The 15,797-nt window shown below is 34.9% G+C and overlaps 1 protein-coding gene across 3 annotated transcripts in view; it reads right to left on the minus strand.

The window, feature by feature from the left end:
* Window positions 1–15,797, minus strand: part of GABRB2 (gamma-aminobutyric acid type A receptor subunit beta2) — a 246,709-nt gene that overhangs the window by 150,520 nt on the left and 80,392 nt on the right. For all 3 annotated transcript variants that reach the window (XM_063087001.1, XM_063087000.1, XM_063086999.1), the window contains exon 4: window positions 4,549–4,769. In XM_063087001.1, the coding sequence (XP_062943071.1) occupies window positions 4,549–4,769 (221 nt within the window). The remainder of the gene's footprint in view (window positions 1–4,548; window positions 4,770–15,797) is intronic.

The raw sequence follows: 15,797 nt of genomic DNA on the forward strand, positions 1-15,797 counted from the left end.
TATGTCCTATGATGTTTAAAGAATATGGTTTTATGGGTTTTATGGAGATGACCCTGAAACATAACGTACTTTTCTTTTTCAAATTTTATTATGAAAATTATCAAACATGCAGAAAAGTTGAAAGAATAACACAATGAACACCTACATGCCCGATATTCAATTCAACAAGCATTATTATTTTGCCAAATTGCTTTCTCTGTCTTTATTATGTTTTAATACCTGATAATTTCACTGAAAAAAACCCAATGTAACAAACTTATTCAGATCCTGTAAATGACGTTCCTCTCTCTCACTTCCCCGCCAGTCTGTGTGGGTCTCAATGGGAGAGGAATTTAATAAGCCTTCAGCTTTTGCCTTGAACTCACAAGACACTCAGTTCAGTGATCTTGTTCTATCCAATTTCTTGGTCACTGCCTTGATATTTAAAAAGTTCCCTGTCCCAGCCTTCTACATCTAGGTCTTCACGGTTACCTTTCATTTTGGTTTACTCAGACTGATGAACTTTGCCACAACCAAGTTCTTTACAAGGATCCTGCCTGTGCCCCAGGAATCCACACAACAAAAATTTATGTCTTAGTAAACTGTGAGCCTCAGAACCTTTCACAGAAGACTCAGGCTTGTTGTTCTTTAGGGTGTTCTTTTATCAATCAAGAATAAAATCTGTATTTACGGACCTAATGAAAGTTGTTTCCATCTAACTTCTATCTTTTTTTCCCGATGTGCTCTCAGGTGATTCCTCCTATTCTTTCTTCCCATTGTGCCCGTCCATAAGGAGCAGGAGAGAACCATGAAGAGCACCATGTCTGCATTCCGATGACGACGCTCTCTGCACAGTAGCTGTGTAACTCTGTGCACAAGTTCCTTCGCTTCTTCATGAAAGATGGAGAAAGTAATAGTACCCATTTTGTGGGTTCTTAAGTTTACATTAAATGAAATAATACTTGTAAAGTTCTGGTACAATGACATGTACTTGCTAAGTCCTTTAATAAGTACTAGCTGCTGATATTAATATTATTACTACTTTAAGTGTTGTTTCAATGCAGCCATTATTGAATACAGACACAAGATAAATTTTTTACTAGACTGTCAGTGGTAGGAAATGACTGGGGTGGGGGTATGTAAGTAGGAGGACTAAGTATTGCTGAATCAACCCTGACAATGGTCATTTTAATCAAATTTTTTTCACTTACCTATTGCAAATGAACCTCCTGCAGTGGAGAAAGAAATATTGGGTCTGCATTAAATTTCCAGCTAAAAAAAAAAGCTGTTCTCCTATTTTTCCATCAAAACTGGAATGAGACAATTATAAATTTTCTGAAAAACCTTCCCATCTATTTCACCTTCAGAGTTAACAAAATGACTGAGAGAACAATCACAATTCATGAGCCTGCTCTGTGCAGACATATTAATTTTATGCAAGTCAGATGTGTTCAGGACCTGCATATTTTGTCAACAGCCCTTGTGAGAAGTGGGGATGGGAGAATGATCTCCTACTGTCATGAGTTCAAAGCACAGCAATGGTGTCCAGTTGTTCTTATTGATAAGAATGAATTGTCTGATTATTGATTTAATGATATACAGAAGCCAATTTATTATAAATGCTGGTCTTCCCTTTTTCTGCTCAATTCCAAACACAGTCTGATTGTTGATTTTCCCTGTTCACTCGACTTTGCATATATGCATTCATGAATTCATTATCAACCTTTATTGTGTTGCTGTTTACAGTGTAAGTGCTGTGTTACTGTTGGATGAACAAAGGAGATTATGGCACATTCTCTTCCCTAAAGGTGGATATCCTAGGAAAACAGGAAGACCCCAAGGTGAACTCTGCATGACTGCTGTGAAGACGAAAGGATTCAATGGGCAAAATGAATCCAGCACTGGGTCTGCCACTTAACTAGTACTTACATTTACCAGTCCTTCCCCCTCATTCACTGAGGAATAGGTAACATTATTTCTGTGTCTCCCTCCGCCTTCGTCCATATTCTTGCTTCTCCCTGTGCTTAACTTTTAAAAAGTGTAAACTACAACTTCTTCTCATTCCCCCTGTCTCCACTGCCCACATGGTTACCCTTTCATCAGGTCTTTGTGATATCCTATGTTTTGTAGTTGATCCCCAGTAATGAGTTTAGCACAATGTATCTGCTGAACACAATTCTTTCCGTAAGTACTTTCGAAGTCCACCACTTTTTTTTGATAGTTTTCTTGTTTTAAATTGAAATGTATTGACTGTATATATTTATGGAGTATGAAGTTATATTTCAATACAGTATACAATGTGTGATGATCAATTCATGATAATTAGCATATTCATCATTGCAAAACTTAACATTTCTTTGTGATGAGGACATTTAATCTCCTATCTTTTAGCTATTTGATAACATTCAATAAATTATCATTAATTATAGAGGCTTAGCACTACTGTATACCACTAGAACTTACTTCTTATTTAACTATAATTTTGTGTCCATTAACTAATGTCTCCCTATGCTCCCTTCCCTCAACCCTTCCCAGCCACTTACAGTAGGACAACTCTACTGTCTACTTCTAAAAGTTCAACTTACTAGTTATTTGATGTTTTTTAGCTCCCACATATAAGTGAGAGCCTGCAGTATTCATCTTTTTGTGCCTGACTTATTTCACTTAACATAATGTCTTCCAGGTACAGCCATGTTGCCATGAATGACAAGATTTCATCCTTTTTTATTGCTGAGTAGTATTCAATTGTGTATACATACCACATTCTCTTTATCCATTTTTCTGTTGACAGAAAGTCCACCACTTTGCTGAAATGCTTTCAGACTTTGCCAGTTGACTTAGCTTCTCTCTGTTCTGTTTCCTTCTTTCCTAAGGCATGTATGTGAGCAGCGTTTGTGTCTAATTCATCTCCTTACCTCCTGTGGCTGACACGGAGTACAAATGTGCTCTTGATATCGACAAGCTCAGAAGAACTTAAACCTACACCTGTACTTCTGCTTTTTGTTTTGCTTTTGTAACACTGACTGCCTTTTGTTATCAGCTTAGCCTCTACTGTGTGGATTCAGAGAAAATGAAACCGAAAACCCTGGAAGAATGTAACCTATATAACTCTTTGCAAGCCTGGAGTCGGGCCTCAGACTTTGGAGTATGAACTTCTCTGGGCCCGTCAGTGTAATAAATCTTTGAGTTCTCCAACCCTCCAAGTGACACTTGTTTTCCCAGCAGTCTGTTCTGTAACACTCTCTGTCTGTCTCTCCTTTTTCTTCCCTCCCTTGATAGCCAAACATCCTTTTCTGTACAAATATAATAAACAAGGAAGCTGAATATAAGGATCTAAGATAATGCACAAGTCAAGAGCACCAAATATAGCAGAAAATGAAAATAAAATAGAACCAATTAAAAAAAAAAACAAAAAACCCCCACAGGAGTGGAGTCATTCCAGTGTCATGGTTTGGGGCTCTGGCTTTGAACTCACAACCGGGTTCAAATCCATCTCCAAAGGTTACTTTCTTGGTCAAGTTGCATCAGCCTCTGCTTCTTTATTTGCAAAAAATATATAACAGCAGTTCCTAATGAGTGAGGTTGTTGTAAAGATTAACTACAGGAATGTATGAAAAGCACATAGCCCAATGTATGACTGCCAACACGTATTCTATAAATGAATAATACAATTATTTTTATCATCACTATTATAATAATACAGTTATTATAATATTTTTATCATCACTATTATTATTTATCATCACATTTATATGTGGTCACCTTATAAGACATATAAATCTGTGGTCTTATAAGGTGACCACATATTTATGTAGAACAGTAGATCAAAGGCAACTAAAAATGTCAGAATTCAGAATTTTTTCCTCTATAATGCATAAAATTCTTTATGTATAAAGGGATTGTATAATGTTTTCAGAGTAAGATGTCCTTTTTCTTCAGTCCCCACCCCAAAGAAGCCACCTATTGCTTTTAATACAAAATAAGCTTTAAAAGAAAAAGCTGTCTTATTTTACAAATTACTCTCACTCACATAGCTGAGCATCACAATTCTTTTCTGACATGGAGGTACATATAAGAGCATTAATTCACTATTAATAGACATGAAAACTACTTTATTTATTTGCAAGTCCGATTGCTCCTTGAAGGGTGAGAGGGCACAATAAGCTTCCCTACCTTCAGAGGACCATGACCAGTTCAGGCAGTTCAGGAGCAATTTGTAAAACAGAGTATCTGCCATGTTCATATAATTACTTGGCATTTGCAATTTTCTCCATTTTAAAGAAACCCTGTGTCTCAACTATTTTGATATTGTTTATCCCTACTCCTTAAAGAAAGCAGATTTAGGATCAGCAGCTAATATTGAAAAATAATTCAGAAAAACAGTCGTAGCTGGGGCAAAGTCCCTTTGCAAACATGTAGCTCTAAGCTCTCTGTTGTCTCCTAGATATAGGAGGTTTAACTGTTTCTCAGCAGAATTTCATGAGGAGTAGGGAAAACACAGTGTTCCCCTCCAGTAAAAAGCAATAACTATTTTGTTCAGAAGTAAATTTTGAAATGAACTCTACAGACCTGAGTCCATAAAGGACTGTGCCATCAGGATGCAGGCGGATCATACGATTCTTGACGGTCACTCCATGCACAAATGACTTCTTATCATTCAGAAAGTAGGTATCAGGCACCCAGAGCTGGTCTGCCACTCTGTTGTCCAGAGTCAAGTTTAAAGGTATTACATTATAGGACAACCTCTTATCTCTCCAGGCTTGCTGAAAGTACATTGTCAAGGTATAGTCCTGTGAATGTGAGAAGAAAAAATTGTTATTTGGTACCTACACAGACTTGGGGGATAGGCAAACACCTCAGTATTAATGAGAAAAAAAAATATATATGGCAACACACTATAAATGTAAACCATTCACAAATAGGCAAAAATTAATTTATTAAACCCATTCTTAAAAAGCCTGTTTATGTGTGAGGTGCCGTGGTAGGCTCTATGAATAAAGAAATGAAAACATATCCACATAAAGTTTATAATAATTTCCCAGGAAGAAAGATGTTAAGAAATACTTACTTAATAATGTATTTTTGTTTCCCAAATGGAGGACACAGGACTGTTTTAGGTGGGATACATACACAATTTAAAAAATAGCTATGTAATTGTTTTTATGCATACTAAAAAATTAGCTAGCACATCAAAACTAAGATTTCACGCATCCATTCAGTCATTCTATTAGCTTTGCAGAAACAGTGGATTGCTATAAAGTGAACATTGGTTTTGGAGTCCCAGCTCTACCATTTCTCAACTCTTTTTCTAGGATGTAAATTTACATATATATTTTGTTGTTGTTGTTGTTGCAGTTTTGCCAACTATAAATGGGGTTTTTAATACATGTCTGATCTAAGCAGAAGATGATTATGAGAATTAAATGAATAACACGAATGCAACTTGTAAACTACAAAAAGCTATATATTATGAATAAAGCATTTACTATTGTGACATATGTTGTCCATTAGAGGCCTATGGGTATGATGTAATTGCTCTCTCACCCTCATTTGAATGACTAAATGAAGGATCAAGTATTCATTTGAAAAGGATAATTACAATTCTATTTTAAAATCAGTTTATAATGCCCCACTTGAAGGCCTTAAAAAAACAAGAAATGTGTATTAAATATCTCTGTGACCTGAGAGGCTAACACAGTGCCTAGGACACAAAGAGGGAATGAACGAATGAATGTCCAATAAGGTATGCCTATTGGATTTCTGCACATATCTGGATAATTTTGTATAAGATATACACTTTAATCTCCATCTCCATGAGTCATCAGTTCATCCAACCTTTGTCAAGACTTATACATCCTAATTTAGGTATGTCATTTAAAAATATGACTTGTAAGATATTATCTGACCTAAACATTGAACAGTTTTCATAGAAAAAGTAAAATTCCCCTCTAAAAAATTTTGCCTTTTCCCTGATTTTGTAAAAATACACATTTTGACCTCATTCAGAAGTCAGTGTAGGACCTTCTAAATTTACAAACAAGTTTCTATTCTAACAAAAGATATATTAATAGCCTGAAGGTATATCAAATAATTTTAGGCAAAATTCACTTTAGTGGATTACTTTAGTCGGTGCTCTGGACCATTCTGCAGCCCTCTGTTTCAGTAAAGAATTAGTCTGAGTATCTCTAGAAGAGCATCTTGACTTACAATAAAAACAACTTTGAAGATTCATGAATTACATAACTAGAAAACAGAAAAAGAACAAGATTTTTTTGCATATGTCTACATTACAAATAACTTAAAATAGAACATATGAAATAATGTAGGCAATTAATATTGTGTTTGGGATAATAAATTTAGTGATTTACAATTTTTGGAGATAAAATTGTCAATTTGATTGTTATCCCTATTAGAAGATGAAGCTACTGACACTTCTTTGATAATAAGCCCCCTTCAGATTTAGAAGAGATAATACTCTTTGGAAGAAGCCGGGGTCTATCAATCGGCTGAAATGTGTTTTTTTTTTTTTTTTTTTTTTTTTTTAATTTTATTTTGTCGATATACATTGTAGCTGATTAATGCTCCCCATCACCAAAACCTCCCTCCCTTCTCCCTCCCCCTCTCCCCCCCAACCATGTCCTTTCTGTTTGTTTGTTGTATCAACTTCAAATAATTGTGGTTGTTATATCTTCTTCCCCCCCCCCGGTTTGTGTGTGTATGTGTGTATGTGTGTGTGAATTTATATATTAATTTTTAGCTCCCTCCAATAAGTGAGAACATGTGGTATTTCTCTTTCTGTGCCTGACTTGTTTCACTTAATATAATTCTCTCGAGGTCCATCCATGTTGTTGCAAATGGCAGTATTTCATTCGTTTTTATAGCTGAGTAGTATTCCATTGTGTAGATGTACCACATTTTCCGTATCCACTCATCTGATGATGGGCATTTGGGCTGGTTCCAACTCTTGGCTATTGTAAAGAGTGCTGCGATGAACATTGGGGAACAGGTATACCTTCGACTTGATGATTTCCATTCCTCTGGGTATATTCCCAACAGTGGGATGGCTGGGTCGTATGGTAGATCTATGTGCAATTGTTTAAGGAACCTCCATACCATTTTCCATAGAGGCTGCACCATTTTGCAATCCCACCAACAATGTATGAGAGTTCCTTTTTCTCCGCAGCCTCGCCAGCATTTATCGTTCATAGTCTTTTGGATTTTAGCCATCCTAACTGGGGTTAGATGGTATCTCAATGTGGTTTTGATTTGCATTTCCCGGATGCTGAGTGATGTTGAGCATTTTTTTCATATGTCTGTTGGCCATTTGTATATCTTCCTTAGAGAAATGCCTACTTAGCTCTTTTGCCCATTTTTTAATTGGGTTGCTTGTTTTCTTCTTGTAAAGTTGTTTGAGTTCCTTATATATTCTGGATATTAATCCTTTGTCAGATGTATATTTTGCAAATATTTTCTCCCACTCTGTTGGTTGTCTTTTAACTCTTTTAATTGTTTCTTTTGCTGTGCAGAAGCTTTTTAGTTTGATATAATCCCATTTGTATATTTTTCCTTTGGTTGCCCGCAACACATACGTAAAATTATTCATCACGATCAAGTGGGATTCATCCCAGGGATGCAAGGTTGGTTCAACATACGCAAATCAATAAATGTGACACACCATATTAATAAACTCAAACACAAGGACCATATGATCATCTCTATAGATGCTGAAAAAGCATTTGATAAAGTTCAGCACTCATTCATGACAAAGACCCTCTATAAGTTAGGTATAGAGGGAAAGTATCTCAACATAATTAAAGCCATATATGACAAACCCACTGCCAATATCATCCTGAATGGGGAAAAGCTGAAAGCTTTTCCTTTAAGAACAGGCACTAGACAAGGATGCCCACTCTCACCACTCCTATTCAACATAGTGTTGGAAGTACTAGCCAGAGCAATCAGAGAAGAGAAGGAAATAAAGGGCATCCAGATTGGAAAAGATGAAGTCAAACTGTCCCTGTTTGCAGATGACATGATCCTATATATCGAACAGCCTAAAACCTCTACAAAAAAACTCTTGGAATTGATAAATGATTTCAGCACAGTAGCAGGATACAAAATCAACACACAAAAATCAGTAGCATTTCTTTTCTCCAATAGTGAACATGCAGAAGGAGAAATCAAGAAAGCCTGCCCATTTACAATAGCCACCAAAAAAATAAAATACTTAGGAATTGAGTTAACCAAGGAGGTGAAAAATCTCTATAATGAGAACTACAAACCACTGCTGAGAGAAATTAGAGAGGATACAAGAAGATGGAAAGATATTCCATGCTCTTGGATTGGAAGAATCAACATAGTGAAAATGTCCATACTACCCAAAGTGATATACAAATTCAATGCAATCCCCATCAAAATTCCAAAGACATTTTTCTCAGAAATGGAAAAAACTATTCAGACATTTATATGGAACAATAAAAGACCACGAATAGCCAAAGCAATGCTCAGCAAAAAAAATAAAGCTGGAGGCATAACACTACCTGACTTTAAGCTATACTACAAAGCTATAATAACCAAAACAGTATGGTACTGGCATAAAAACAGACACACTGACCAATGGAATAGAATAGAGAATCCAGAAATCAACCCACACACTTACTGCCATCTGATCTTTGACAAAGGCACCAAGCCTATTCACTGGGGAAGGGACTGCCTCTTCAGCAAGTGGTGCTGGGATAACTGGATATCGATATGCAGGAGAATGAAACTAGATCCATACCTCTCACCGTATACTAAAATCAACTCAAAATGGATTAAGGATTTAAATATACACCCTGAGACAATAAAACTTCTTAAAGAAAACATAGGGGAAACACTTCAGGAAATAGGACTGGGCACAGACTTCATGAAATGTGTTTTGACACAGGAAATTATATTCTCTTTTGGACTAAATAAATGGTATATTGTGAGATTCTGTAGTACATGCTAATTCCTGTTAATGCAATGCCTGCTAAAAAATGCTCCCAGACAAACGCTGGTGATTTTCCAAACTGTCACACCGATTTTCATTGCATTTATTTTTAAATTACACATCATGGCACCGTCAAGAAAGGATGAAGCTCCAGAATCTACGTAATTGGTACTGGACATAAAAGAAAAGAGTGGTCCTGAGTTCCACCCTCTCCCCCAGGCCCTCATCCACCTGAGATATCCTTTGAACTTTCATATTGAAAGCATATCCTTTACCTTTAAAAACTCCACCTTCGGGAAGCTGTTTCAGAGCTGGTTTATTCACACTGAAAAACCTCAAGTAAACCACTTCTGGGTGTTCCACAATCTATGTCGTCACCATGCAAGAAGTATTTAGAAAATCAAATCCAAAGCCAAATGATTTTCAGTACCAAACAAGATGAAGTAAGCTCACTATGGGCTATATTTACCACTAATCACAAATACAATTCCTGAAAGGAATCAAAAAGCAGCTACCTGAGGACCATGAAAGTAAAAAGCAGTAGGCAGAATAGGGAGATAATTAAAATGTGAAGAAAGCCCACTACAAGGGTGAATTTCTTGTTTGTTTTATTTGTCTTCTCCCTCTTTTATCTCCTTAAAGTAACACATGCACATGCACACATACACAGCCAAAGGCACAGATACCTAAATAAATGGAGAGATATACCATGTTCCTGGATTTGAAGAGGGACTGTTAAGATGTCAATTCTCCCTAAACTGACCTGTAGATAAAATGCAATCCTAATCAAAATCCTACCCTGCAAATTTTTTTTGTAGATATTGACAAGGTGATTCCAAAATTTAAATGGAAAACAAAAAGGGGAACAGCCAAAACAATTTTGAAAGGGAAGAACAAAGTTGAAGGGTTCCCATTATCCAATTTCAAGACTTACTATTAAGCTATGCTGACAGTGTGGTAGTATCAATAGAAACATAGATAGATAAAACAGAAGAGTCTAAAAATAAACTTATACATCAATATATTCAATTGATTTCTGACAAAGCTAAAAAGTCAATAAATTGGAGAAAGTATGATCTTTTCAAAAAATGATCTGGATTAACTGCAACACCCATATGCAAATAGATAAATAGATAAATAAATAAATAATGTAACCCATTCTTTATACCTTATACAAAAATTAACTTCAAATGGATCTCAGACTTAAATGTAAAATGTAAAACCAGAAAATGTTGAGGAGAGCATTGGAAATATTCCTTGTAACCTTGGGTTAGGCTAAGACTTTTTACATACAAACACAAAAGTAAAAGTAATAAAACAAAAATTGACAAATTGGACCTCAATAAAATTTAAGATTTTTGCACCAGGAAAAAGACTATTAAGAATGGGAAAATACAAAGGCAAACTGGGAGAAAATATTTGCAAATAATACCTGGCAAAGAACTTGTATCCAGAATATTTAAATGTATAAAGAATTCTCAAAAACTCAACAAACAAGCCCCCAAAAAAGAGGCCAAAGATGTGAATGACACTTAACCAAAGAAGATATGCAAATGGTAAATAAGCACATGAAGCAATTCTCAACATCATTAGTTATTATGGAAAAAAAAATCAAAAACCACAATGAGACCCTACTGCATACCAATTAGAAAAGCTTAAATAAAAACATCAAAAAACAACTGAAAGACCAATATCCCTAATGCAAAAATGCAGTATCCCATAGATGCAAAAATCTGCAAGAAAATACTAGCAAACCAAATCCAATAACATAATAAAAAAGATCATTCGAACGATCAAGTGGGATTCATCCCAGGGATGCAAGAATGGTTCAACATATGCAAATCAATAAAAGTGATACATCACTTCAAAAGAATTACGAACAAAAACCATAGGATCATTTCAAAAAAGCATTTGATAAAATCCAACAATGCTTTTGATAAAAACATGTAACAAATTAGGTATAGAAGGAATGTACCTCAACACAATAAAGCCCACAGCTAATACCATACTGAACAGACAAAAATTGAGGGCTTTTCCTCTAAGATATGGAACAAGATAAGGATGCCCACTTTTCCCACTCTGATCAATACAGTATTGGAAGTCCTACCCAGTGCAATAAAACAAGAGAAAGTAATACAGGGCATCCAAATCAGAAAGAAGGGAGTCAAACTATCCGTGTTTGCAGATGACATCATCCTATACATAGAAAACTCTAAAGACTCCACCAAAAAATTACTAGAACTAATAAATGAAATTAGTAAAGTGGCAGGATAAAAAATCAATACACAAAAATCAATAGAGTTCCAATATGCCTATAACAAAATATCTAAAGAAATCAAGAAAATAATCCCATTCACAATAGCTACCAAAAAAATGAAATACCTAGCAGTAAATTTAACCAATGAGGTGAAAGACTTCTACAATGAAAATTAAAACATTGGTTAAAGAAATAGAAGATGACACAAATAAATGAAAAGATATCCCCTGTTCATGGGCTGGAAGAATTTATATCATCAAAATGTCCATATCACCCAAAAAAATGTACAAATTCAATGCTATCCTATAAAAATACTAGTGACATTCTTCACAGAAATAGAAGAAACAACCTTAAAATCTGTATGGAACCGCAAAAGACTCCATAGCCAAAACAATCTTAAACTACCTGACTTCAAAATATGCTGTAGGGTTATAGTAACCAAAAAGGCATTGTACTGACATAAAAACAGATAAACTGACCAGCGGAACAGAATAGATGGCCCAGAATAAACCCACACATTTACAGCTAACTGATTTTTGAGAAAGGTGCCGAAAATATACACTGGGGAAAGGACAGCCTCTTCAATAAATGGTGCTGGAAAAATGGGTATCTACACGCAAAAGACTGAAACTAGACCATACACAGAAATCAACTCAAAATGGATTAAAGACCTAAAATTTAAACCTGAAACTATGAAAATACTAGAAGAAAATACAGCGGAAATACTACACAAAATGGGAATGGGCAGCTCTTTTTGAACAAGACTACGAAGGCACAGACAAAACAAAAATACACAAATGGGACTACATCAAACTAAAAAGCTTCTTCACAGCAAAGAACACAATTAATAAAGTTAGGAGACAAGCTACATAATGGAAGAAAGTGTTTGCAAACTATGCATCAGACAAAGGGCTAATATGCAGAAAATATAAGGAACTGAAACAACTAACCAACAAAAAATACCCCAAATAACCCAATTAAGAAATGGGCATAGGACCTTAACAGAAATTTCTCAAAAGAAGACATACAAATGGCAAACATGCACATGAAAAAATGTTTACAACACTATTCATCAGGGAAATGCAAATTAAAACCACAATGAGATAATCATGTCACACCAGTTAGAATGGCTATTATCAACATGACAGAAAATAACAAATGCTGGTGAGGATGCAGAGAAAAGGGAACCATATGGAGGTTCCTCAGAGAACTAAAAATTAAACTATTTATGACTCAATAACCTTACTACTGGATATAAACTCAAAGGAAATGAAATCAATATATCCAAGATACACCTGCACTCCCATGTACACTGCAACTCTATTCACAATAGCCAAGAGATGGAATCAACCTAAATGCTATGCAACAGATGAATGTATATATATAAAAAAAAAACTGTGATATATATACACAATGGAATACTGTTGAGCTATTAAAAAATAAAATAAAATCCTGTCATTTCCAGCAACATGGATGGAACTGGAGACCGTCACGTTAATTGATGTAAAGCCAAGGCTTGGGAAGACAAATACTGCATGATCTCACTCATATGCAGAGTCTAAAAGAAAAAAAATGTAGTGGTTCTCATAGAAATAGAGAGTAGAATAATGGTTACCAGAGGCCAGGAGGGAAGGGGGGATGAGCAGCGATGGATTAACCAGTACAAAGCTATGTTATCTACTCTAAATGAATCAATGCATATTATGTGCATGTATTGAAACACACTGTACTCCATAAATATGTACAAATAAATGTTAAAAGAAAAAAGAAAAAAAAAAAACCTGACAATTCCAAGTGCTGGTACAGCAACTGAAAGTCTCATACATTTCCAAGTAGGAACACAAAACTACCAGCTGACGAACAAATTATCAATAGAAGCAAGGTCACCAATGGTTTTCAAATACAGAAAGTTAAGTGAAAGAAGCCAGACTCAAAAGGACACATATTATATGGTTGCATTTATATGACATTCTACGCAAGGTAAAACTATAAGGACAAAGAACATATGAGTGGTTCCCTGGGATTCAACAGGATGGAGAAGTTGACTACCAAAGGCTAGCATGAAGAATGATTTCGGACGATAGAACTGTTCTGTGTCTTCATTGCCGTGGTGGTACATGACTTTAGGCATTTGTCAAAACTCAGAATTATACACCAAAATAATTGCATTTTTCTGTAAATGAAAAATAAATTTTAAAACTCATTTTAAAAAATCATGGTATGTGGGGTCAGATACACCCAGGTTCACAACCCAGTACTTTCATGTCCCTCTGATGTAACCTTGAGTTAAACCCTTCGAGTCTCCGGGACTGTTTGCAACCCAAAAGAACAATAGTTAAGGAACTTAGGAATTGGGTAAAACAAAAGCTGCTTTGACATCTGGGGGCAAAAAAGTAGAGCTATGCTACAAGTTGTCTCCTTCATGCATATATGGGACATATGACTCCACTAGGATAGGCTGACAGACCACCTTAAATGGTTATAGGTTCTCAATTCCCAATTTGTACAATGAGACACTTACACTGGGTGGTTTCCAAGGCCATAACTGTGTCTAATATACTATTATTTATTATTTTCCTTTAACTTATGATAGATCAAAATTGAAGATTTGAGGTAAGAATTTGAGCTTCTAGCTTTTATAAGACAGGGCTAATGTTTTTAAGGCAGTAAAAATATGTTATTTAGGAACTACAAGTGCAAGTTTAATTTAAATGTAATATGAATTCCTTGTGAATAAAATTTCATTAGAGTACAACATAGCACATTCATAACTTTTACTGTCATTCTTGGGCACAGTGTTTTAATATGGGGCATGTTTAGAAAGTCTTTTGGTTTTTCTGCTATTTCCATTTTTTTTTTAAATGTGACATGACAGGACTGAATTTTAAAGATAAGGATGAAAAACCATTCTCACAATTAAAAACTTGTGGTTTTTCTCCCTCATGAGAGAAAAGACATTACATCTGATGTGTAAGTTTATCACCTAAATAATATCATATTAAGACCTTACTTTATATATTATGTGCATTCTCAACATCATAGGCTGGGACTTCCTTGAGAGCCAAGATTGTATCTTATTCATGTGTATATAGCCAATATTTAGCACACTTTCTGATAAACAGTAGGAACTACAATTGCCTGTTACATGGGATAAATTTCCATGTGAATATTTAGGCATATGCACAGAAGTCTCTCTCAAATGTGCATGCTCTTTGCTGATATTTGCATTCCTAGGGATATTTACAGAAAATAATTAAGCAGTAAGTTTTGACAGTTTTACCTGCAAATATTATCACAAATCTCTTACATTTGTCTCCAATACTAACAATCTAATTTAAGGCATTACTATTTGCAAATTATTTTAATGCCATTGCTACTGTCTCCTTGCATCTAACCCCTGCCCTCTACAGTGTTGTAGAAACATGAAGCAGATCATGTGACTTCCTTGATTAAAATGGTCCAAAGGCTTGTCACTGCACTTAGAATAAAAGCCACCCTTATTACTACAGCATTTAAGGCCTTACATGTCCTAGATCCTGCCTGCCTTTTTGATTTCACCTCTAACGCCCACTTCTTTTCCCTCACTTCAGCACCCTAAGCCCATCTCCATTGTGCTTCTCTCTGTTTAGCAAATACTTCAAGTTTCTTCACACAAAAAACTTTGCTTTAACAACTGACTAATTGAAAAGCTATGTCCCCACCTGTGGTTGACTCCTTCCTGGGACTCAGAAAGGTCCACTCTACTCAGTGAGCCATTACCATCTCCCCACCCTAGCGGTCCCTATCACGTCTCTTATTTTTATTATGTTCACAGCAGTTACCATTTTTTTTCAACTAAACCATATTCATTTATTGGTTTACTTGTGTATTTTTCATCTCCCCCAACTAGAAGGTAAGTTCCATGAAAATAAGGAGTTTTCTCAGACTTGTTCACCCTGGTATCCCCATGCCTAAAAGAGAGCTTTGCACATAGTAGCAATAAGAAAAATAAACTATTTACTGAAAGATATGAAAGAGTGAAAGAAAAACAATACACAGACTATTAGCAAAAAAAAAAAAAAATAGTAAAGACTAAAATGTTCATCAATATGAAACTGAGTAAGTAAAGCATAATACAAACATATAGTGAAATATATACAGGCATTAAAATAATATTATAAAAATATTTATTGACAGAAATAGATATCCTTAATATGTTATTTATATATATAATTATATATTATCTTTTTAAAAAAAAGATTGTAGAACAATATGCACAATATGACTCCATTTTGTAAACATATAAGTATATATTGAGAAAAATTGTCCTAAAGAAAATATATCTAAATATTGATAGTGGAGTCTCTGTGTAGTGAGATGTCAAGCCATTTTTAATTCTTTTTATTAATATATATTTTTTGTTAGTTTATGTATATAAATTATTTCTGTAACAAAAACTAAACAAATAATTACTTGAATTAAATTATAAAAGTGGAATCTAACATTAAAAATATGTCTCTACTGTCTGTATAGTTTTGAGAATGGGATAAAGAAAGAAGAAATGTACTCATAAAGCACAAATAAAAAAGAAGCCTCAGGCTTTAGGCTTGT

Source organism: Cynocephalus volans, chromosome 2 (genome assembly GCF_027409185.1).
Source record: "Cynocephalus volans isolate mCynVol1 chromosome 2, mCynVol1.pri, whole genome shotgun sequence".
In the NCBI taxonomy this organism is placed as follows: domain Eukaryota; kingdom Metazoa; phylum Chordata; class Mammalia; order Dermoptera; family Cynocephalidae; genus Cynocephalus; species Cynocephalus volans.